Source organism: Cavia porcellus, unplaced genomic scaffold (assembly GCF_034190915.1).
Source record: "Cavia porcellus strain 051 isolate PalLab524CR breed Dunkin Hartley unplaced genomic scaffold, mCavPor4.1 scaffold_29, whole genome shotgun sequence".
Classification (NCBI taxonomy): Eukaryota; Metazoa; Chordata; class Mammalia; order Rodentia; family Caviidae; genus Cavia; species Cavia porcellus.
The window spans coordinates 22897555-22923078 of record NW_026947512.1 but is presented as its reverse complement, the minus strand read 5'-3'; the positions used below and the strand labels follow the sequence as shown (position 1 = coordinate 22923078).

The window sequence follows — 25524 nt, the reverse complement described above, 5'->3', positions numbered from 1 at the left end:
CTTGCCCTCCTCTGGTTCCTAGAAGCTTCAGAGTGAGGGAGGCCCTCTGTGGCCTCCCAGTGGCTCCTAGTAGCCAAGTGGAAGACTCAGGAATGCTGCCCACTCTCCTCCAAGCATCTGGCCCATCACAGTCACTGAACTGGCTCCTGTTCACTTGTGACCACCTCTGAGGAGTATTGTCTCTGACGTGCCTTCCTGGCCGTTCTCCCTGTTACCTCATTTAAATCTCTTTATTTTGGGTTTAGCCATGGGCACCATGAAGATATTCAGGGAAGGAGACAAAGGTGACTTCACTCTGAAAGACAGTAAGTCTCATGCTGAGGGGCAGGTAGGCTTGATTCAAGGGTAGAAAAAAACAAGAAAACAACACAGCCTTATGGGAGACAGAGCCAACAAGAGATGAACCTACAGAGACTTTTGTTGTGACAGGTCCTCCTGCCCTGCCAGGGGAAGGACTTGGGAGCAGGAGGGGGAAAGGACGTCTCAGACACCCTCTTGCCCCCAAGGACTGTCTGCTGGTCAGGCAGGCAGCTATTCTGAGAGTCCCAAGATGGGGGTGTCTAACTGCAGTACAAAATCCCTTGATTAGGGAGCCCTCAGCCTGAATGGGGAGACACAGGCCCTTTTTTCTGGAAGAAGGGTACAAAGGTGTATACACACACACACACACACACACACACACACACACACACACACAAAATGAGTATAAACTTCCTGCCCCAACGGACACACAAGTCAGCTCAAAATTGGTACAGCCGTTGGCGCGAGTGCTGACGCGGTCCCGCTGGAAGGTTTGGAGAGCTCAGAGCTGAGTACGGTCACCTCTGGGAGCTGATTTTTGTACAAGGTCTTGAATGCAAGGAGAGGGATTGTCTGGGAAGAAGAGAAAGAATGTTTCGGGCGCAGTGGGTGTGACCTGTTTGAAAGCTTGGAGGTAAAAGAGGATGAGTCATCTGGACGTGGGCTTGCCTGCCTCACAGGACAGAATGCCCTGTATCTTAAAGAAGGAGCTGCCTCATTTTCAAAGGTTTTGTAGTTCAGAACGCTTGGGCTACACTATGACACGAATCAGCATCATCCAGTTATTGTCTAAGTAACAAAAGGAGGCTGGCACATGGACAATGACCACTGAGTGGTAGATTTTCTGATATGGTTTTTACACACGGAAGTTCACACTGAGTAAGACAAGATAGGCTGTGTAGACTGCGGAGCCCATGTTATTTGTATACTAAGGAAAGTAATAGATACTTTGAGGTATTTATGCTTTGACTTTGGGGTTCTGTGGGTGGCCAGATGCCTCCTCAGGATGACACACAAGTTGGGCCAGCTGCCAGCTTCACTGTGAAGCCACCGTCTTTTGGCTCAGGGTGAATGCACCCATCTGGAGACAATGGTGGGAAGGTAGTTGCTTGGCTGGGAAGGTAGGGGTGCTTCTTGGGGTGAACTGGATGTTTGGATTGTCTCCCGTTACCTCCCCCGGAACTAAGAATCCTTTTCAAGGAGGTGACTTTGGCTCTCTGGAGCAACACACAGCTCTTCTTTTCTGGATTTATGCCACCCGACAGAGACCTCTTTGAGTAGAGGAACGCCTATTTGAGTAGAATTCAAGGACCCTGACCACATTGAGCATTAAATGAAAACCTTGAACCTCTAGGGATCAGAAGGGGAGAAGAACGAGCTGCTTGAATAAAAGGTCAGCCAAAGCTACAGTGGTTCTCTGTGCCCAAAATCTCAAATAAAAATGAGATACGGTAGATATGATCCCTGCCTTGGAAAATGCCCTGAGTTCATGATAGTAGAGACTATACTATCATGAAATAGCCACGGAAGAGTCCTTAACCAGGCAAGGCTTCTTAGTGGTGAGTTCTCCAGAAGTGGGAGAACCAGGTGGAGAAGTCCCACTTCTTGCTATGGAGCTTGACTTTTAAAGGACCTTTCTTACCCCAAACACCCTGGGGTCAGGAGAGAGGGAAATGGCCTCTGGACAGGAGCAGCTCTCTCTCACACAGAACTTACCTGCCACCTGCACCTCTGGTGTCTGGCATATTGCTAGGTGTGCTTTCAGATGTGTGACATCGCTAGTCCTCCCCTCCCTTTACCCACGTCCTGCAAGTGTGGCTGCTTTGTGCTGGAGAAGCAGTGCTGGCTGGAGCAATGGAAGCTTCAGACTCGCAGGGAGCCAAACAGCCCCTTGATCATAGATAGGGCTTGGAGGATGCTTTCAGGAGCTGTTTGTAAGGGCCCAGCCCTGCAACAGTCACAACCCATGAGTCACTGCTGAGACAGAGTATCCCACCTTTACCTCTGTGTGTCCATGTGTCTGTGTGTCCATCCTCTGCCTCCACAGCACAGTCCCCCACCACCTCCACACGAGAACTGTGGAGAAGGCAGCAGGGAGGTGCAGGTGTTGAGGGAAGAGATGCTTTATCCAGTGACTTAGACAGAGCCACGAGTAGCGTCAGACCTATGGATTCCCTCTCACAGGGGTGCAGCCCCACAGGCCACTTCTGGGGGATGCCTCTCCAAGCGGGAGGCCCCCTGGGCCTCCGCCACACTTTGCCTGTCACTACCACACGTATTCCATCCCGAAGCAGAGGGTCGAGTCACATGTGCCTGTTAGTGGGAAATACCAACTCCTGTCATGAAGGGCAAGCAGACCTTCCAACCTGAGAAGAGATGACAGAAGTAGGCTAGAAGGAGGAGAGGCAGGTGAGACCTGGATGCCAGCTCCAGCCTCCTCACTGTGTGCGCCTGGCTATAGTCCCTTCCTTGGTGAGCTCAAGTTCTGAGTTCCTGAGCACACAAGAGTCTCCCAGTCTTTCTGAAAAGCTGCTGTGGAGAGAGGGTGAGGATCAGGCTGGCAATCTTCACAGGTGCTCAGAGTAAGACAGCATTCAGTGGGCACAACTGACCCCTCCCTCGGACATTACTCACAGGGGCAGGCCCTTCAGGACTGGAGTTGGGTCGGGGAGGGTGGGGTGCTGGGACTGGCAGGAATGAGAAGCCTCTTGAGGACCCTGGGGCAGGTAGCACAGGAGGTGATGATTTACCTTAGCTACCTTCCCTTCTTCCTTGTAAGCTGAAGCCTTTCTCAGGAGAGGAGAGGTCGGGCTGCTCTGAATTCCATCAGGCATGTGTCACCATCCTCACACAGCCACGGAACTTGGGAGCTGTGTGGGGCTTTTGGAATGTACAGGAGTCAACACCTTTTTACAGAAGCAGAAGCTGAGGCCCAAAGCAAGCATGTGACTTGCCCCGATGCCAGGCTAGGACCAACGTCAACTTTTCCAGCTCCTCCAACCCCAGGGCAGCTCAATGCCCATATGTCCACTGGGTCCTCCTTGAGACAGGCTGGTAATCAGGCCTTCTGCCATGGGCTATGATGGTCATCTGGTGCTGGATGAAGGAGGTGGCCTCAGGCAGAGACAATGACCTCATTCTAGAGTCGCCTTTCTGCTTTTCTTACTCCCAGCTCAAATAATCCAGTCCCCTAGAAAAAGGTTCGAGTCTGGATGGATGCCACAGAAGATGCGACAGGGGTGCTAACAGAACTGGGGAGCGCACCATCCGGGTTCCTCTCCCTGGGCCAGGTCTGGTCCCTTCCCTTCCCCTCCCCTTCCCTTTTCTTTTTTATTCCCCTTCATTTTTTTTCTTACTTGCGTATTTTTTCTTTCCTTTTTTCCCTTTTCTTCCCTCATCTTTTCTTCTCTCTATCCTCCTCTCCCTCTTTCCCCTCTTCTCTTCCTCCCCCTTTTTCTCCCCTTCCTCTTCCTCCTCCTTTCTGTACTGGGATAGAACCCAGGACCTTGTGTGTGATAGGCAAGCACTCTACCACTAAGTACATACTCAGCCCTTTTTAATTTGATTTTGAAATAAAATCCCAATAAATTTCCCAGGCTACAATTTAAGACCCTCTGTCTCAGCTTCCTAAGTTACAGGCATGTGGTTTATGCCAGACCACAGTTTCTGGTCAGCACTATAGAGAAAAGAAGCACATCCCTCCTAAGAGGTTCTCACTGGTGCCATGCAGCTTTATTCCCAGAGGCCACATTTAACAATAAGGTGGTGCAAACCTCGCTCTGGCATTTAGGTCACAGAGCCATGGCTTGCCCGTCATGGAGCTACCAGTGGAGCTGAAGGCAGTGATGCAAGGCAGAGTGAGTCTAGGGGTGCAGACATAGGACAGTAAATGTTCAGAAGCCAGAAGGGATTGCTTTGTGCATTCTAGAGGAGGGAAGCTCTTGACCTAACTTTAGAAAATGAATGGAATTTGATGGTTATAGCCAAGGAGGAAAGACAGACTCAGCAAATGGAACAGGGTGAACAAAATTATAAGTGTGTCCTGCAGATTTAGAGCTGTCCCTTAGGGACATCTCCCACCATTTAGTGAAAAGGAGAATTGAGGCTAGCCCTACCAGGAACCCAAAATCTAGTTCTGATTTCTGTGATTCAAAGCCACTTTGCTGCTAATAACCCTAATGACATTCTGTCCTCTTCCTGTGGAGCCTGTCATTTGTGGATCTCCAAGCACTATGAAAACATTAATTAATTCTCATGGCTCCTTTGAGGTTGATCACTGCTCCCCTTTACCAGCTAGAGAACTTCAGAAGTGAGGAAAGGGGTGGGAGATCACCTGGGCATCCAGGGGCTGGGCTTTAGTTTGAATCCAGAGACCCAGCTGGAATCTGACTGGGATCACCCTGCACCGCTCTGTGCTCTGATCTTGGGGCTCTGGACCTGGAATGTCGAGATACTGCCTGCCTTTTCCAACTGGGAAGCTGATCTTCGTGGAACGTGGAGTCATGCTTCCCTGGGATGGGATGGTAGTGCTCCAGGACCCTCCAGAACAACTCCCGACTTGTAGGTGTCAACCTTCCCAAAGAGCTGGGAAGCCTCTAGGAAGCAGTCAGCAGACTCTCTAAATTGTTCCTGTAGTAGTCTGTGGTGTCCTTTCCCTTGGCCCTGGCTGTGGAGGATGTAGAGTTGGAGAAGGCCGGCAGCTGACTTCTTCTCCATCCTCCTCCCTCAGAAGCTCATGTCTCCATGGACGTGATAGACCTGGATGTGGGGTGATGCCCTGGGAGGAGGTATGAGTGAGGACCATGGCCATCCTGTCTTAATCCTTTCTTTGCCCACCAGGTTCCATGTATGATGGCTTAGTGGACAATTATAACAACTATGGGACCACCGGCCGGAGCAGCTACTACTCCAAGTTCCAGGCAGGGAACGGCTCATGGGGATATCCGGTAAGAAACTGTCCATCCAAAGACACCTGGAATGTTTGTGGGGATGGTCTGGGATGCATGGTAGAGAAAGCCTGCACTGGTTACTAAAAAAGAGAAATGCAGGCAGAGGTCAGTGCATCGGGGACATCAGCTCTTTGCTTGGTCATTATTTTACAGAAGGTGGTGTGTGAAGCCTCAGATTAGGGCTGACTGGCTATCTCTGAATGTCTCAAGTGAGAACATTTTAGAAAAAGCACAAAGAAAGGACATTTTAAAAAGTCCATTTCCCAATACATCTGACACAATCACAGATTTGAGAGAAGTTTGAGTTTTTGAAGTCCACATATGGACCATTTTATATGTTTCTAGGAAAATCCTGAAGGATTCCTTTATGAGTAGTGATGGCCGTGGAGAGACTCCAGAAGGTCCTCCAAGGCCCGGATAGTGTGTCCACTGCAGTGACTCCTGCAGAAGGGACTCAGTGCTGGAGTGGACAATGTTGCTTGAGTTTGTAAGTCAGATAAATTTAGACTCAAATTCACTCTAACCCTGGCAGGATCAGTGACTTTTGGAAAATTATTTCAACCTCTGGTCCTTGGATTCTTCATAGGTATAAAGTAATTATAATAAACTCTACTTATTATTATCAGAACAAATGAAATAATGTACATTAAAAAATTACAACATTTCTTAAAATTTTAAATAATTAATATGGATAGAGATTTCCTAGATCCTTTAATCCTAGTTTTGTCTCTGTTTTCCTTGTGATCTCAACTCACTCCACGCATCTGTTCATTTACTGAGCAGATATTTACTGAGTTTAGCTCTGGGCTAAGGGTTGTGACAGATTCTTTCAATATAACAGTACAAACTAGCATACTTTTCTTCTACTCTAAGATTGGGAATATTGGGATGCATAGCGCACAAAGTTTCTTGTAGTCTTCAAGGTCTATGACTTTCATTTACTTTTGTTGATTTCAACATTGGCCTGCATTGTTCTTGGAAATTCTTTTGTGAGTTGACTTCATGACTGTGCAGAGAGGACAAAGTCTACTTTGTCCCTGGGAAGCTGAGGTCCGGCCTTCTTGGGGCTCCAGGGTCACCGGTGCTTGCTTTGAGCCACATTACTCGCAATGTTCACTCTTGATTATTGAAGATCTGGGATTCTGGGAGGGGGAGAAGGTGGGTGGATTATGAGTTTGGAGTTCTTAGATCATTGGCTTGATTCTGTTGTCCTTTCCTCGGCTCTTGCTAAGGCTAATTTTGGATGTTTTCTTTCTTGCATGTTATGAGTTAGGAACTAAAGGGAGGAATGATTGAAGTTTGCTGCAAATTGATTTCACTTGTTTTGTTTCATTTTGTTGTGTTTTTTCCTGATTCTTGTTGTCAGCATAAGTCAACCCTCATTGCAGTATAAATCCAGCTGATTGAGCTCAACCAACTGTTGGATCAGGGAGGGATATGAAAGGGCTTTGACACAAAGGATGATGGTCAGACAGACTGAGAAAATGTCTTACTAATGCAGGATAATGGGATTAGGTTAAACCCAAGGAAGGCAAGTTACTGGACTAGGAGTTCCAAGTGAAGAATCATGCTGACAATACAGACGTTATGTGTCTATACATACATGATGTCACCAGATCAAAGCTTAGAAACTTCAGAGTCTACCCTGGTTCTGTGACTTTAGATAAAACTTGGTATCACTTGGAACATCAATTTTCCCATGCATAAATGGGAGTGATGGTACCCATGTGTCTACTTCACCATAGGTTGATATCACATTATGTTAACTGCAAGTGCTATCACACTGACAGTGCACCAAGAAAGAGGAGGAAGTATTTCTAGAAAACAACCCTCCATGGCCCACATTGAACACTGTGTGTTGGTTAATTAACTCAATCCTCAGCTATTTCACCAAACGTTAATGCTCCCAAACAACTCCCACCCCTCCCTCTGCCCATTTTCTAACCAGTGAAAATCCCTTTCCTTCCCCCACCCTAAGGCCCAACCCTCCTCACTCCTTTCTGGCAGGTCTGCAGACGTGACTCATGACAGGGTAGCTGCTGAGGCATGTCCTGTCTCCTCTCAGTTCAGGAGAGGCTATGGGAACAGGGAAGAACTGAGCACACATAAGGATTTGGCAGAGGGAGGGGACTGAGTAGGGAGGAAAAGGGATAATTGATATTGGAGCCAGACATATAATCAGCCAAGCACTGGGCAAAGCCAAATGGGGTCCAGATTTAGGGAGGAAAAGAGCGGGAAGAAATGGTAATAGAGATCTGTGGTGTGAGATAATCCCATGCCTGTGGGATTTTCCCAGGGATGGTACAACTGGCTTGGAATGTTTTATTTCCCACCCTCTGGGGAAACCAATATGGCGGACAAAGACAGGGAGCATGGGGAGGAGGGTGTGGTTTGTCTACACAAGCATGGTCAGCATGTTTTCAGGAGCTTCTGAGAGTTAATGAAGGACCATTTCCTACAAATACTTTGTATTCACTCAGTCAGCCAGCTGGTATTGTGCAATTGCAGGGGCACGGCAGCAAGGAAAGAACAGTGCAGACACAGGTGGAAAGATGGCCCTTGCCCTCAGTGAACTTCCATTCAAGTAGGCAGAAGTGGAGGTAAACAGACAGACAGAATGAAGTTTGTAGCAGTCTCTTTCCTCGAATACTACACCAATACTCTCCCTGCTTAAAATGTTTCTAGAACTACCTTAAGTGTATTTTAGGAGCCGTATAAGAACCAATATTATATCTTTATTGTCATGACCTGTGTTTGATCAGAAACCATATCATCCACTTTGAGCACCTTGGTCCTCAGACTTGGCTACAATTCTAAATATCAAACCGTCTTCAAATAATACAGCTTTGTTGTCAGTGAGTACGTATTTCATTTCAATATGTAAAGACCTTATATATTTAGAATAATATAGAAATTCCAAAGGCAAGTGGTGCCAAGAGCAGTGGTAAACACCTGCAATCCCAGTACTCAGGAAGCTGAGGCAGGAGGCTTGCCATGAGTTCAAGGTCAGCCTGGGCTACATGGTGAGTAAACGTCCAGCCTGAACTGCAGAGCAAGACTCTTTCAAAAAACAGAACCAAACAGAGAAAAGAAAACTAAAAATTCTAATAATGTTTTATAAAGTTTTGCCTTGTATTCTTTATTAGTAATAGCCTTCTGATTAAAAAGGCACACTATAATATATGATCATTTATTTCATGAATTTAGAAAACTGAATAAGAAAGCCTTGTCATAAAATAAACCTTCAAACAACATTAGACTGACATATGAAAAGCAGCCAGGGGCGTAAGGAATAGAAAAGATTGGTTTGAAGAAAGTCATTGAACCAAGCGACTCTCTGCTGTTTTCTGGTCACTTGACCCCCTCCTCCCCTTCAAAGACAAGATCTATCAGAGAACAGCATCCACGTCCCAGAGTCCCAAAGACCTCAGGCGGAGCAGGGAGCCAGCAAGGGGGCGTAAAGGGTGGGCCCCCAACCCTAGCACCTGACCTTTCAGGTGAGCAGACTCAGCTCTGCTGCTCCAGTTCTCAGAGCCACACACAGGAATGTCAGAGCCCCAGCGTGGGTTACATTCTGACAGAAACTTGGGCCCAGAGAGCATAAATTACTCATCATACAACTGTTTAACGGTGTAGCAACCTAGATCCCTGACCTCCTAATCCTAACCTGGTAGAGTTCTATTTTTATTACCCCAGATGTTTGCACTTTTGTGTAAGATATATGTGTGTGTGTGTGTGTGTGTATTTTTTCTTTTTTTTTTTTTCCCTGTCTTTTTGAGACAGGGCCTTGGGCTCACTTTGTACCCCACGCTGGTCTCAAACTCATCACAATCCTCCTGCCTCAGCTTCCTGAGTGCTAGGAATTCAAGCATGAACCACCACTCCCCGCTGTGAAGGATATTTTATGGGTTCCCACCATCTCCATATTTTAACACTACAGTTGTTTTCTAGGGATTTGCAAGAGACCCATGAACTCATCCTTTCATTCCTGTCTTCCCCCACATTCTAATTAGGCCTACTCTATGGGGCTCCAACAAGAGAAGGAGGAAAATAGTCCTAGTTTTTCCTTCCTGGATTTAAGTTGGCTTCACTTGTCTAAAAGCATTAATTAAAAGCATTAATTAATTCACTTGTCTAAAAGCTTAGGATAAGTTACCAGATGAAATGCAACAAAGCACAATGTTTGGGACACAGTTTTACTGAACAATTCTTTGTTTATTCAAAATTCAAATATAACTAATATCCTGAAATGCCTGGTCATTCCTGTAATAAAAATAAGACTTTTTAAGCGCTCCCATCCTGGACTGGGGAGTTCAAGCAGAATGATTAAAACCTGCATCCATTTTGGTAAAAACAAAACAGAAAAACATCTTTCAGCCCCTCTTGGTTGTCCTTATAATAAGTCACTTGTATACTATCCTCTGGGTCAGCCAAGACCAAGATGAAAGAGTAGCCAGCTGGAACCCTTGCAAGGCCTGGCACTCCTATTCCTAGGATTTACCGCATGGAATTACCCCCAGGTGAGGCTGAAGCAAGTGAGAAACTTTGATTTCCAAAGAATACATCTGGATTAAGTTTGACAGTCCCCTTTTTTATCAACTCCAGCAATAAAGGGTTTTCTATTTTCAAGTCAAGAAGCGCATCTTGAGCTGGCAGTTCTTCCAGGAGTTATAGCCAGCAAAATATTCTTTGGTTGTGGACCAAAGCAGACTCTACTGTCCTTCCCAGGTTTGGTCAGTGGAGGAGAGAAGCCGTGCAGGTATCATTACGCAAGAAGACTGGACCAGGCCACACCATGGTGACCACCATACCAAGTCACTCTGCCATGCTCAGTTAAATCCAGTCTAGCACCTCAGGAGTGAGAATCCCCAGGAACATAAAGAGGGAGAATTCTGCCTTTATCCTGATCTTTCTGTCAGCCCCTTGCCTAGGTGATACCTCAGTATTTGAGGATTCCATTATGACAGTCTTTTGGACAATGTACAAGAGACACTTAGTCTGAGAACTGATCCTGCCCTCCCTAAACTGTACGAATTTTGCGTGAGTCTTGTTACAGATGAGACTCTGGTTGCATTAGGTTCCAGTGGACCAAGGGAAATCCAAGAACTGCTAAGTGCTCTCAGGTTGTCAGTTCACCTGAAGTCACTTAGCTATGTTGACTGAATATACACAGGACAGAGCCAGGGGCCAAATACTGCAGAGGAGCTGCCAGAGAGATACAAGACCATCACCCAAGGAACAGGAGGAAGAGACTGTCCTTGCCAACCCACAGAAACAGAGGCTGTGCCCAGAGGCAGCTTAGTACAGAAGAATGGGCTCCGGACTTTGACTGTGAACTTTAGGTTCAAAACCCAGCTCTACCCTTAATTACCTGCATGATTTTAGTCAAGTTCTTAATCTGGTTGAGCCTCAACTTGCCTGTCTCTAAAATGGATATGAGTTCCTAGGGCAATACGAGGGTATGGATAGATTAGCAGTAGGAGGCCTGTATTCAAGATTCAGCTGTCCACTACAAGCCGAGGAACTTGGAATGGGCTTTACCTCTCTAGAGGGTGTTTTTCTCCATGGTGAAGTAAGATATTTTGACTAGATCCTCCTAGCCAGGCTCATTTAGGATTCCATATGTGCTGACCACTGACTCTAAGTAGCTGCAGGGCCCTAAAGCTAAATCTTTGTGGTCTACCCAGGGTTGGAGACAAGGTCCGTTCCAGCCAATCTCTGCTTCTGGCCTCCAGATGGATAAAGACTTTAGCATTTCCTCTTTGCTTTCATCCTAGCATCTCCTGGCACCAGGAAAAAAGTAGTTAATTAGCCCTTGCAATGGAAGAGAGATGGTAGGTTTTCATTTATGTTGGCTTTACAGAGGAGAAACTGAGTCACAGTAGGTTACTCTGCTGAATAACTACCCTGACTTAAAATTCAGACTTCCTCCTGCTGGTTCTCAGCTCTGAGTAGCATTTTCTAGACGCCCGATATGCTCTGTCTTTTCTTGCAAAGTCCAGGTGAGGGAAAGAGAGAGAGTAAACCATGGGCTCCTGCTCCCAAGCAGGCAGGCTCTTGCTCCTGAGGTAGTGCTTGCTATGTTTGCTAACTCAGTCTCCTTGTTGCCAGCTTGTGACTCACTCCCACCCAGCCCTGGGAGATAGGAGGGTCCCACAAGAGCCGGAGGCTCTCACCCAACAAGAAAAGGCAATGATCCTACTTGCTAAGGGACAGCATGTGCCTCCGAGAGAGAATGGTGGCGAGTGAGAGCAGACAGGCGGTTCCAGCAGTGCCCTTCCCTGGGGAGGCAGTGGCAAGCATATGGCGCATTTTCACAGACAAGTCGCTGCTACGGGGACACTCCCTGCATTTACACTGCGAAACAGAGGTCTATAGCAAGCTTCTGTGTCAACAGGACTCTTGGGCATGGACCCTCCTTAATAAACCACAGATCCCAGAATAGCTCTGCTTTGGCCCTGAGCAGTTTCTGGCACCCTTAAGCTGGAGCTGAACAGAAGGAGCTTCCTTTCCATGCCTCTTTACCCTTCACGGCTAATTTCAGCCTCTCAAGTAGCTTGAGGCTCTTCCTCCTAGCTGAGGACTGAGGAGGCCAGGACAGTCTCTTAGAGTCCACAGAGGATGTAGAAAGAAGGACCAAGCTCCAGGCTCCGGTCTGTCTGCACTGTTGACCAGGAAACGCTGGCTAGGACCTTCTCCCCCAGGATCTTGGACATATCATCTGCAAGATCATCTGCTTGCCTCTCTGACATCCATACTTGGTGTCCTTTCTCCAAGGAGAGAAGTTGGAGGTTGTCCCATTTAGCCCCATGGGCCTGCAAAGGCAGGAAGATGTGGTGCTTAAATAGAAATGCTGTCTCCTAGGATGAGCCCCACAGGGTGGGAGAAGTGGGGACAGGTTCCTGAAGGAACTACGTCAACATAGAAGGCAGAAGAGGACTCTTAGTCCCTGGGCTGTAGCCTGAGGGTCTCTTGCTGACCCTTCACAAGGACTAGGCATCACCCAGGAGACAGCTGCTTGAGAGCTGCTGGCTCCAGAGGTTTTGCCAGCCTCCCTGGTCTTCAGCAGAAATCCTGGGGCCTGTAGGTGCTCTCCAAGCTGAGTGTACATGCTGGCTTGCCCCCATCCCTGTGCCACAGTGAGGACAGCAAAACCATGAGGTCACTGGCCGGGCTGGGTGGCCCTGCAGTGGAGAGGGAAGGGAAGGGCAGAGCAATTAGGTCAGAATGTTCAGAAGAGAAATCACTGCTGAGGGACTCAGTGTGGCAGCTGCATAGCTTGTGTGAAGTGCCAGGCATAGCCAGCCCAGGACAGACAGCAGCAGGCCCTTCTTAAAGTTCTGTGGGGGAAAAAAGCCACTCTCCCCAAGGCAGCAGAAACCAGGCGTAGCTTGAGCAGGCATCCAGTCTGATCCACTTTGTTTGAGTTCTGAGCTTATGTAAGGCCAGGCTGGGAAAACTAATAGATTCATACACCTATACTAATTTCTTCCTTCCTAATCAGATATTAGGAGGCAGATGGTCACAAAGTGTGGAATAGTGTCTTCTCCCCAAAAGAAAGTTTCCAGAAGAGTTGGCGATTTCTTTCCACTCACCCCCAAACACAGATATTTCAAGTATAGCCTTTGAAACTTTAAAGGGAAGATTTGAAGAATCAAAGATAATTTTTTTTCCTCCAGAAGAAATTAGTGAAGTTTTCTTGAAGGGCCCTTTTTTTAGGGGGAGGAGAGGTCTTCACAAAAGTTAATCTACTCCACCAACAAGTCCTTAGGGTCCTCACACTCTAGTTAATGTCTGTGACTAGAAAGGATTATAATTAATAGTTAAATGCTGCAACATATGCTGCCTTAGACCTCTGCAGCTTGGGTTTCCTGGTCTGCAAATGCAGGGGTGGGCACAGAATCATGGAGACTTGAGGCTGGGCCCTCAGGTGCTAGGTTTTAACCCTGTGAGGCGCTGTGAGGCTGCCTTTGCTAGTCCCCTGTAGTCAGAGCATCCTTTGGATTAACATCGCATTTTGAATTTACTCAGTGTTCATGGTTTCATTTCCCCACTAGATCCCTCCGTCTCTGTAGAGTAGATAACAAGGTATTGTTATTCCTATTCTTTTTGCAGAGAAATCAAGTCTAAAGCAGCATAGGGATTTCCTTAAGGCCTCATGGGCCCATTTGGCAGAATCAAGCCCCGCGGACTTAAAGGGGTGTGGAGAGGGGGAGGGGAAGGAGCCAGAGCCATAGGGAGGCTAGTGGGTCAGGTCTTCTTCCAGGCTTGGAAGCCAGGAATCAGGGCCACCAGGAACGGCCATGGAAATAAAGCACAGAGGGCTCTTCTAGTGCCTCTTTGTTGGTTTGAGAATTCTCATTTTGTGGCTGCGCCCAGTGAGACAAATGCAGCAGCATTTCCCAAGTGGGTGGAAGAGGCATCCCCACCCATTGCTAGGGTGAGGCTCGGCTTTCTCCCCCAGGGCCCTGGCAAGTCTCTGCGAGGCCTGCCTGCTCCGGGAGAGCAAACTCAGCTGAAAAACAAAATCAAATCGGGTGGGGTGGGGGGTGCACAGAGACACAGGTGCGGAGAGCTGCAGTGCGGGGGCTCCTCCCATCCCGCCCCCGCCCTGGCACTAGGGCGTGGCCTGGAAAGGGAGGAAACCAGGGCTGAGCTGGCCTGGGAGACTGTGATTTCAGCAAGGACTGAATCATAAACTGCCAAACCCCAGAAGCCTTCTAGACCTTCTAGGTTTAGTTGGGGAAACTGAGGCTCAGAGGTGTAAGGTAGTTGCCTAAGGCTACACAGACAGGGAAAGAACCAAGACTACAGCCCAGTGTGGAAGCTGTGCCCCTGCCCCTGCCCAATGTGGCATCACACCTCTTTTGCCACTATGGGCGGTCACGTTTCCCTCTAGCACTGGCACGCGATTTTTCCACAATTGTCACACCAAATATCGTTTACTTGTTTTTCAAGGAATTATTTTTAAACTCCAGTGCATATATTTCAAAAAAAAAACTATATAGTCATTAACTCAAATGTCTCTCTCTCTCTCTCTTTTTTTTTTTGTCTTTTTCGTTTTTATCGGTACCAGGGATCGAACTCACAACCGCACACTTGCAAGGAAGGCACTTATGCCACTGAGCTAAATCCCCAGCCCCCATTAACTCAAATGTCAAAAACACAGTAACCTTTGCCATAAAGGAATACTAACCATGATCCTATTAGCCAATAATAATAAACAGGATGAAACAGCCCTGTTTACCCGAGAGAAAATTTTGGTTTGTTTTGCTCAGAATGGGAGGTTGGCCAGTGATAGAGACCTACTCTGGCTTCTGCCTTGACTTTCACTCCGTGGTAAGCAGATGCAGCAAGGCAGAGCTTCCTGCACACTTCAGTGAGAGTGATCGTCCTGTCTTGGAGTCCCTTAAAGTCTCTTCGAGCCATCATAGTGCATGGCCAGCATTTGGGTAGATTTGGGGTCATAAATTATTTGGGATGATTTTCCTCCATCTGGTCCAGCAGGTCAGGCAAGAGAGTTGGGAGGCAAAGGAACAGGTGCCCAAGAGGTGCCCACGGAGGCCATTGGCCCCATGCCCTGCTGGAGACTTTTTTTTTAATTGAACAAGTAAAGTTGATACGTCTGACTGACAGTCTGTGGATCTCTGTAGTAACATTGAGCCCTGCGGGTTGAGTTATCCTCTGGAGCCCACCAGGGTGGTCCCAGGCTCCTTCCATATTAACCTGTGACCCTAATCAGCTCTGAGGAAACCCCATGGTACTAGAGGCAGAATGGGGGTACTCAGAGCCAGCCAGTGACCCCAACTATCCCAGAGAATTGTTGTAGCTTTCTGAACCCAAAGAAGTTCAGCAAGACTTGAACAATTCTAAGAGACCCCAGGGTTCAGAGTCTGTTACTAATCTGAACATCAGTCCCAGTTTTGTGCTTAGTGGCGTGTCCTGGGCAAGGTGTGGTTGGAGGGTTACTGTTTGTACCTGTTCTCTCATGTGTGGTCCTAGTTAGGTAGACCGGTTGTTATAACACAAGTCCTCCTTGCCCACTGGCATCCCTTGGGTTGGAGTATCTTTAAGTCCATGTTTTTGGGTAGAAAAACTGTGTCCTGAAGCTGAGACTGTATTAAGTATTCAAAGACCTCCAAAGGGATCAGCCAAAAGAGGAGGAGGAGAAGGCATATCCAGAATCCTGAAGGAGGAGTCTTCTAGGAGCCAGAGGGCCACTGATACGCAGGCTCTTTGCTGTTTAGATTTTGTTCAAATCATCAGGCTGGTGGCAGAGTGTCTGCAGAACACATTCTGGCAGAAAAGCCAGAGACCTCAGTCATGACTGATTCAGAGTCCGTCATATCTTAGCCAGGTGGCCTTGGACAAGCCTCATATTCTGCAGGCTTCCTATGCTCAGAGAGAGAATGAGGCTGTACTGTCTGTCCTGATGCCTCATTGGCCAGGTGGAAGAAGAGTCAGTACCTTGAGGGTCCATCTGGATGATACTTAGAGAAGTCCTCTGTAGAATGCAAAATACCACCTCCGCTAGAGCATTCCAGCACATGTTCAAGGAACTTCCAAAGACCTTCCCTGCCAAGTCTACTCTTAACAAAGTATGTGTACGTCCCAGGTGAGCAGTGGGGTGTGCATACAGCAGGGCAGTGTGTACATGTATATGTGTGTGCTCACCTCCCATAAGGAAGTCTGTTATCCAAGCACTGGAAAGCCAAACCAAACATCCCTCCCTTCATGTGAGAGTTTTGACTATCTAATCAGCAGGAGAGGATTCTTAATACCTTGGCTCTCCATGGAGCTCTTTGAGGGATCAGGTATATACCTGCCCTTTAGATGTTCCACCACACAGCTTTTGGTCTTTCTCTTTTTAGGGTTAGGAAACCTCTGGTCTCAGTGTATAGGGTGGCATTCCCAGAGTGATTTCACATCAGGGTGGTCCCTGCTCCTTTCCCTTCCTATATGACATCTTTGGGACAGTTGATCCACCCTCTGGGTTAGAAAGCCAGATGAGATTATTGCCCAACATGGGCTCCTGGAGAGCAGAATGACCAGGACTTGAGTTCACAGGAGAGAAATGGCTGAAGACCAAGAGTCTTCTATCACTTGGGCCTGTGATAGCTGATCTGAAGTGACAAGCACACATTCCATCTTGAGACTAGAATCTCAGGTTCTAGTTCCCAAGCCCATCTGTGAGTGTCAGAGCTGAGAAGAACCTACTTCTCCAGTGTGGAAGAGGGAGGCCACAGAGGCCATCAGAAAATATGCTGTCCCAAGGTTTAGTGATTATGTAGAGGGTGGGCACAGAGACAAAGTGGGATGCTAGAGATGGCATGGCTGGTGGTTCAGACAGACAGCAGATGGTAGTAAGGGTCAGCTCTCAGCTGAGATCTTCCACTGACCACCATGAGCCATGAGTTTGACACCTAAGTCACCTACAAGGGCTTGGTGCCCGGAACTAGAGAAGCCAAGATACCTCCTTCACCTGGATTCATGGCTTCCCTGAAGAGAATGGCACCTCCCTTAAGATCCCTGGCTAGTAGCCCAGAATTTTAGGAAATCTTTTCTATTATCTCTATACTTCAGAAAATTTATCCTCATTTTTCAGCAAACATTATACTGACTACAATGTGTGCTCACATTTCTTCTCTTCGAAGATTACAAGGGTCAGTGACTGTTATTAACCAAATCTGTATTTATCTATACTCTCAGATGGGCAGCAAAACATTTGTTTTTCGATTTTTGTTTTTTTTACAAATTTTTTTACAATTTAAAAATCTGGGTGACAAAGCATGTGCCTGCCCAGCATTGGGCTGTGTCACGTTGCCATCATTGCCTCTTCTCAGTAGATAGAGAACTGGTCATCCACTAGTCACAGTCATCTGTCAGGCGGCTCCTGAGGGGGTCCCCTAGGTAGGCAGTGTGGCTCTCAGGGTGCTGGTGACGGAACCGTGAGTGCAGCTCCTCCCCACCTTTGAGGACTTCACAGTCAGGTATGCCCACAGCCTTCTCCGAGGCCAACAAGGATTGCTCTTTGCCCAGATGGCAGGGCTTCTGAGCTGCAAGGCTGTTTTGTCTACAACACTCTGCCAGGAAAAAAAAAAGAGAGAGAGAGAGAGAGAGAGAGACCTGGCCCAGAGCTTCTAAAAGGGGCCACTCAGGGACTGACACTTTCTATGCTGAGGTCCCGTCTTTGGTGACTCAGGGTCCCGTGCTGATTCAGCTTGTCAAGCAAGCAGCCACTCTGCCCCTCTGGGAGAACTCTCCATGCCCATGCTCTGTGTGTATCCTCATGGGCACCTTGCTGGGGAGGATCTGAGTTCTGCCTAGGTGCTGCCTAGCCCTGCCCAGTTACCCCAGGATCACAAAAAGAAACCCCAGCAAGATGAAAGTTGTCAGCTGTATGTCTGCTACACAAGGACCCCTGGTGCTGAATAGACAATGGTGGGTGCTACAGATGGCAGGTGGAATGTGTCCTTGAGGGACCCCCAGTCAGTATCCTTTCTTTGGGAGAGCCCTGTGCAGGCCTTAGAGGCACAAAGACTGCGGGAGGTTGTGTGCACAGTCACTTTCATGTGAAGGGCGTGGGGAGATCTCTTTGCTGAAGATGGCCCTGTTGGGCACTCTGCTGAGTGAGTGACTCGCAGGGCAGAGTGGGGTGTGCCCAGCGGGAGAGCTGGTTAGGCCAGCCCCACCTTGCTGGCAGAAGCTTGGTTTCAAAATGGGCTAATAGCTAGGCACACAGACACTCTTTTCATCTTGGCCTGCCCAGGACATACATAACTCCAAAAGAGTCAGGCAGCTTCTGTCTGGTCAGCCAGAGCTTGAACAGAACTCATTGGGGACCACAGTGGGTGGAACCCAGACTACGCCATCAACATAGGTGGGTTTGCTCTTTCTGGAGGCCTCTTGCCTTCTAGCAGCTCACTTCTTGTATGGTGGTCCAGAGGCCATGAGAACCCCGAAGCCTAGCAACCAGTCTCTACTCCTCGCACAAAATTTCACTAAGGATCATAAGACCCCTTTCTGTGAGGATTTGCAGGGAGTCTAGCCCTGTGATAAGCATCGTAAAGAGCTTAAAGGAGTGACAGAAACCCACATTAGCAACTAGAGAGCAGGTAACTAGATCTGGTAAGTAGGTATGTGACCAAAGGCAACTAGGGGTGTGAGGAACGCTGGATGAGACTATAGCAGAGCAGGCTTCATGGAGATGATAGGTTTCAGCAAAGTAGGATTTGCAAGTTGATAGGAAGGGAAAGAGACACAGGACCGAGATGAGACTTAGCTGAAGCAGAGGTACAGGATGTAGCTGCTGTTATGGGACAGTGTGATGGGCTGTGTTGGAAGGGGAAGAGATGGCTGGATAGATGCCTGCCTTGTGAGAAGCAGAGACATTGCAAGCTGTCCAGCAAGGTCAGGTGCCAGTGGAAGCTTCCCCTGAGGAGGACGAAGGTAAAGGCATTCCGAGGCAGGGACTGGCTGGAGATGAGTAGGAGGTACTGGGGTTACACAGCAGTAAACTGAGGAAAATAATGACCACACTCTGTGCCATGGGATTCAAAGGGAGGGAACATAAAAATTCTCGGATGGAAAGAGACAGACACTATCTTTTCCTGCATAACTGTGCAGTGAACTCAGATAAACCAGTTCGCGGTATCCTCAGACTGCTTTGCTCTTCCAGCAGAAGTCAACTATATTCCCGTCTTTGAAGTCCTGGGTCTGGGGATGGCAGGGCTTACTTTGGTTTGCCACCCTCTAGGACTCAGTTTTCTTGCCTGCAGTGTAGGGGTAGGCCTCTGAGAGCTTCTGACTTAAGGAACAAGAGGAGACAGGACATTGAGTATGGGAGTTAAAAGAGCACACTTCTCCAAGAGGGGGAAGAAAAAGGGAGAGCAGGATTAGTTAGCTTGAATAGTGTTCCTGGCCTGCATTGGTCTGTGGTTCTGGCTGTTGACCACCAGGACCTCCACTGGAGTCCAAGTGGAGAAACTTTCTGCATTGAAGGGTCAGCTCTGCTCCCAGGAAGCTGAGTTTCTGATGTGAAACATCCTGGTCCATGGATCATCCCAGTCCAAGCTGGAGTTTCTCAAGGAAGCATGGAATACAGACTCCAAACAAGGCGTGTGTGTGTGTGTGTGTGTGTGTGTGTGTGTGTGTGTGTGTGACTGTGCTTTATACTCAAAGAGGAGGTAGCCAGAAGATCAGTATCTGGGTGTGTGTGGTGGGGCTAGATATGGGCCACAAAGTTCCCTTACCTGCTGCCCACAGGTGGCCACTGCCCACACAATCTCTTCTGGCTGCAGCTGCTCACTTGAGACAGGGAAGAGTGTTTGGAAATCGGGGGAGGGAACAGTTTTGCTAATCATAGTGACAGAGGGCCACTGCTAACTTTTAGGGCCTGGAGGCCAGGAACACTAAACATCCTGTGACGTTTGGAGCATCCTCCACGATGAATACTTGCCCTGCCTCAGATGCCAGCTGCAGCCATGCTGCTGTGGGAGTCCCAGCCAGGAGACTTGAGGGATGCACCTGGCTACCCATGTCACCATTGCCATTGCAGCCTTAGAGATGGTGGCTACCACTGGCTTACAGACCATCTGTGCAGGGAGGGCTAGTGGCAGTCTGCCTCATCTGAGTTTTAGAGAGAACTGAAACCCCTCATGACTCTGGCAGAGGACAAGGTTTAGTTGAGAAGGGTTTTTTGGGGTTTTTTTTGTTTTGTTTTGTTTTTTTGCTTGTCAAAGTGACAACAAAGAGATACAGTGATGGGAAAGAGCCACCCACAATTAACATAGTGGGACAACACAGGCCACTTGCACTGTGACTTGAGAAGCTGGAGTGAGGCGCCCAGGAACAGATGAGGCCACTGGCCAGATGCAGATGCAAGCCCATGGAGCGTCCTTGCCTTCTCCTCTTTGCTGTTCCCCTGTGGGTGCAGCCAGAGCCTGTTCCTTGGGGGCCGAGACTTGCCAGGGCTGCTGCTGCTCCTTTTCCCAGGCGGAGAGCAAAGCACAGAGCCTGTGTCAGGCTTAATCAGCATGATCACGTCTTCGCTGGGTTTGAGCCAGGCAAGCATCTGGATTTCTCATCAGGTGTCTGAGATGACATCCAGGTGTGTCATTTATTGGGAACAAGGAAGCTCCTTGTTGTGTTTCCTTCTAAGGCTTGGCCTGTCTTGGGGAGGTTCAGCTTTATCCCCAAAGTGCCATCTCCTACCTTCCTTCCCCAAAGGAGATTGCAGTGTGGCCCAGGGCAGAAGCAGTGGAGGCCTTGTTGAGTACTTTTCATGTAAACTCTAAGGTTCTCACTCTACATCCAAAAATACTGAGGTTCTCTTCCTCCTGGCTTGTTATTGTCCATTTGTTCCTCTCCAACCCACAGGCACTAGCTTCCTTTGGGGTGGGTTGGTTTGACCCAGTTCAAACAAGAAAATTTCTACTGCCTGAGTACACAGCTGGGTGTGTGGGTGAAGTAGATGCAATGTCATTGCCAAGGTTAATAATCTGTGGCTTCTGAGTTTTGGATGTGACTTCTAACTGGCAGTTTGACAGTCATGGGAGCTTGAACCATGGCTGTTTCCTGCTTTCTGTGACTCCCTAAAGAGTTGAAAGAGGACCCAGGTAAAGGCCAGCCTCTGCCCAGTTCTGTATAGCTAGATGTGGTGTGGAGGGGGAATTACCCAGAACTCCATGCCACCTTGGGTGGGGCAGGAAAGTTCTGGGCTGGACTTGGCCTCGGCTTTTCACAGCAAAGGTGAGTCCCAAGTCAGCACCTGTGTGGAGACATTTTATCAGGATCCATGTTGATCCTCTAGTTTGAGAACAAGTCCCAGCAGGCCAGACCCACCAGCTTGTGAGCTCTTGGGAAAGTCTTTCTTGGACAAGTCTGTCCCAGAGCTGATTCTCACTGAGGGTCTGGCTTTAAGCTCCTCCCAAGGAGGCTAACTCCCCGCAAGGCTCACCCAGAGACTTGGGGATGCCTCACTGTCCAGAGTACATTGTCCTGTACATTGTCCTGTTGGATTGTGTCTTTTCCAACATCTCCTCACTGCCAGCCTAATAATAAAGCCCAGAAGTCCACCATGACTGCCTCCCCACAGCACTGCAGCCATCTTTAGGTGCCAGATGGGTCCCGAACTGGCAGCTCCTGTTACAGAGGCCCAGGGGGCAGGAATACGGTGTCTCTGTGGCCTTTGAGAGAGGGTTTTCCCTTGAGGCCTGTTACCATCTGCTTCTTGCATTGGCCAAACAAGGAAGCAGGATGAGGAATATGGCAAAAAATGACGGTGGAAACAGCTGTGGCTGGCATAGAAGTTTCTGAGCCCTGCATACAAGAGACCCAGGAGGGCTGAGTGTGTTAACAGCTGCTGGGGCCTGGGGAAGACCCGAGGTGACAAGGTGAGGGCTGGGGATATAAGCTCAAGTCTTGCTTTCATCCTCTCCTCACCCAGGAACTGATGGAAGCCTCCTCCTCTCTGGGCCTGCAGCCTCCTGTTAAACTGTCCCCTGGTGGCCAGATCAAAGGCTGTCACACTCTCTTGGTGTATTCCCACAGGAAGAAGTATTTTCACATTGCAACCCAGCACCCATTCACTGTTGCACAGAACCACATGTGCACTGTGCTCTAGTGTTTCATATCCCAAGGTATATCATTTGTACTATATTTTTAATAATAATGAGCACAATCCACTACAGTGATTTCCTAATCCATGATGGGCTGTAACTTGTAGTTTAAAAAGTAATACAGGCAGGGGATATAGCTCACAGGTACAAAGTGCCCGCCTGGCTTGTGCCTAAGTTTGATTCCTGGTACCGAAAAAGTTATATAGCACATGTGTATTAGATTCTCCGAACATTTCTGGATTCTCAGAACCTTACTGTGGGAATCGGGAAAGTGCTGTATACTCTGGTCAGGCAGACCCAGATCCTTCATCAGGAAATTTGACTGAGCCTCTCTCCTTTCCCCTGTCCAGGTCTACAATGGGACCCTCAAGCGGGAGCCAGAAAACAGGCGCTTCAGCTCCTACAGCCAGATGGAGAGCTGGAGCCGGAACTATCCACGGGGCAGCTGTGCCACACCTGGGGCAGGCAGTGACATCTGCTTCATGCAGAAAATCAAGGCAAGCCGCAGTGAGCCTGACCTCTACTGTGACCCAAAGGGCACTTTGCGCAGGGGCACACTGACCAAGGGCCACAAGACCACCCAGAACCGCTACAGCTTCTACAGCACCTGCAGTGGCCAGAAAGCCATCAAGAAGTGCCCTGTGCACCCACCCTCCTGCGCCTCCAAGCAGGACCAGGTGTATGTGCCACCCATCTCTTGCAACAAAGACTTGTCCTTCGGCCACTCAAGGGCCAGCTCCAAGTGAGTGCTGCTGGGCTGGGGCGGGTGGGGAAGCGGTCAGCCAGGACCCAGTTGGGAGCAAGGGCCAGGGTAGGAGGACCTCAAACCTCAGCAACTTCTCAGCATGGAAGGGTGATGGAATCTAACCTTGAGTGCACAGCTTTTGAGGCCACAGGTTATGAACAGAGGGAGACTCCCTAGAGAAGGCTAGTGGTGCCAGGGGTTCTCCAAGTATGTTTGGCCCACCAGCATATTGCCATCACCTGGGAATTGTTAGAAATGTTCACTCTTGGATCTATCAGTGCTACTGTCTCACAGACCCTGGGGGGGCCCTGATGTGTGTTCCAGGAAGCCTTCTACATGATTGGCTCACACCAGTCTGAGAACCACCAATTTTAGGTTTGGCAATCCTGATCCATGTCCCAGAATGTAGACAATAAGATGGGTTATGGGTTGTGTTATAAGATGGGTAAGTTCAAAGGACAAATAGGACAGATGAACATGAACACAGGAATACGATCTAGGATTAAAGAATAGCGTACAACTCTGGCTGCCCACTGGGAACGGAGACTCAATATGGTGCCCAGTAAAGCCACAGGCATGGAGAAAGCAGGGGCCACAGTGTTATATGTGACACTGAGCCTTCCCTCCATCAGGCTCGGAGATCCATGAACCTTCCCACTGTCTTATATCTTATCGATCATCATGCATTTATTTGGCAAGTGTTTACCGAGCATTTACTACATGCCAGACTCCGGGGTGAGTGCAAGGAACACAGCCATGAATTATTTTTCACAGGGCACTAGGAATTTTGCAGGTTTTGACAACCCGTTCCAGCAGTCATTAGCATTCTTGAGGAGGAACCAGGCAGAGATGTTAACTAGCTTACTCTAGGCCACAAAACTGACTCCACATCCTGTGTTCTTTCCTACCAATTCCACCCTGTTCTTAAATCAAGGAGAAAGGAGTCGCCTTCTACTTAAAGACCATGGAGTCTGTTTAGGATCATTTGGGAAAGGGTTAAGAACTCTGACCTTGAGCCAGGCATGGTGGCTCATGCCTGTAATCCCAGCATTTGGGAGGCTGAGGCAGGAGGATTGTTGTGAGTTCGAGACCAGACTAGGCTACAAAGTGAGCTCAAGGCCAGCCTGAACTGCATACAGACCTTGTCTCCAAAAGACAGAAAAAAAAAAAAGAACTCTGACCTTCCATAGACTGATCAGGGCAGCATTTTGCTTCACCTAGAGACTGAGTGGAGGGCCTGGGTCAGGGACAGAGGGGATGAGTGATAGCCATTTAGACTGATAAATGCAGGAAAGGGAACGGGTACTCCTAACAGTGTCAAGGAGCTCTGCCTCTTGGAAGGTTTTTTTAGAAACAAGTCTGGTTCACCCCTGCTACAGTCATGACTATTTACTGATGGAAAAATGGGGAGAGGGCTTCCTGTATAAATGCTAAACGGATCCACAGAGTAGAGCTATGTGCCACAGAGGACCTGTCCCTGCCCTTAGGAACCTCGCCATGTCTGTTGGGAAGCAGGATTCGCTCCAATGGAAAGGTCTCCTGTCACTCCATGCCATGGGAGCTTGAGAAGCTCCTAGAGAGAGGCCCATGCCCAGCAGCCTTCACATCAGTCTCCAGTATCATGGGGCAGCCTTGGGGCCTGACAGTCTTGCTGCAGTAGACCCGTGGCAGGGACCAGAGAGTGCACAAGATGACACAATGGAGCTTATTAGGTTACAGCATGAAATTTACAGTTTTGTGGCTCAAAAAAATGTGAGCTATTAGACATTTCCTATGGTCTAACCTAATGTATGCCCTTGGATTTCAGTTGAAGCAATTTAAACTTGAACCTGCTACTGCAGAAGCTGGTGATGGTTTCTAAGCTGGGCAATAGTACAGGGGACAGGGCTTTAGGAAAACTTTTCTGTTTAAATTTGTAACATGTTGGATGGAAGAGTTTGGAGGGAAAAGCAAGAGCTGCAGAGGTCTCTTGCCACAACCCTCCAGGGAAGTGATCCTGATCCAGAGAAAAGTGCTGGCTAGGAAGAAAGGTAGATGTGAAAATTTTTGTGTAACAAGAGCCAGTAGGATCTGGGGGTGGATGGATTGATGGATGAATGAACTGATGGATGGATGGATGGACTGATGGATGGACGGATTGACTGATGGATGTATGGATGAATAGATAGATAATAGATGGATAGAATAGATAAGCTCAGCCATTCTTTCCCATTTTCCCAATACCAGCACAAGTATGAGAGATGGTGAGTTAGTGGCAGGGCTTCCCTTAAAGCAACTGGCTGGGATTTTGCAATGTTAAGGTCTGGCCTGCTCAGACCTTAACATAACCCATCACACTTATCACAGCCAGTGTCCCTTGAGGGGAAATCTTATGTGTGAGCCTGTCCCTTCTCTAGGGAAGCTGTCCCAAAGGCTTTCTCCAAATGAGCTAGGCTGCCTTGTTTTGACCCTCTGGAGGTCAGATGAGGCTGTGTCAACTCAGATGTGGATCTCAGAAGGGTTCTGAACCTACTCACCAGGGTGCCCAGCTCCCCCATGACACACCGTGCTGCTTGTTCCTCACAGGATCTGCAGTGAGGACATTGAGTGCAGTGGACTGACTATCCCCAAGGCTGTGCAGTACTTGAGCTCCCAGGATGAGAAGTACCAGGCTATCGGGGCCTATTACATCCAGCACACCTGCTTCCAGGATGAATCCGCCAAGCAACAGGTAGCTGGCCACACACCTTCCTCCCAGAAGGCCTGGGCAGGGCCTAAGCATGGCAATCTGACCCTGCATCTGAAGATGGGTAGGGGTATTTTTAGTTGTCTCCTTCTCGCTGTGCCCGCTGTCAGGGATAAGGAGCATACCTGACATTTCCCAGGATCAGAGTTGGCATCTTAATGTGCAGAGCAAAACTCTCTGTGGGCT

The 25524-nt window shown here is 48.4% G+C and overlaps 1 protein-coding gene across 1 annotated transcript in view; it reads left to right on the top strand.

Moving 5' to 3' along the window:
• Positions 1–25524, top strand: part of Pkp1 (plakophilin 1) — a 45702-nt gene that overhangs the window by 5231 nt on the left and 14947 nt on the right. Inside the window, exons 2-4 of the mRNA XM_003474844.5 lie at positions 5140–5246; positions 22219–22610; positions 25179–25323. Of these exons, the coding sequence (XP_003474892.1) occupies positions 5140–5246; positions 22219–22610; positions 25179–25323 (644 nt within the window). The remainder of the gene's footprint in view (positions 1–5139; positions 5247–22218; positions 22611–25178; positions 25324–25524) is intronic.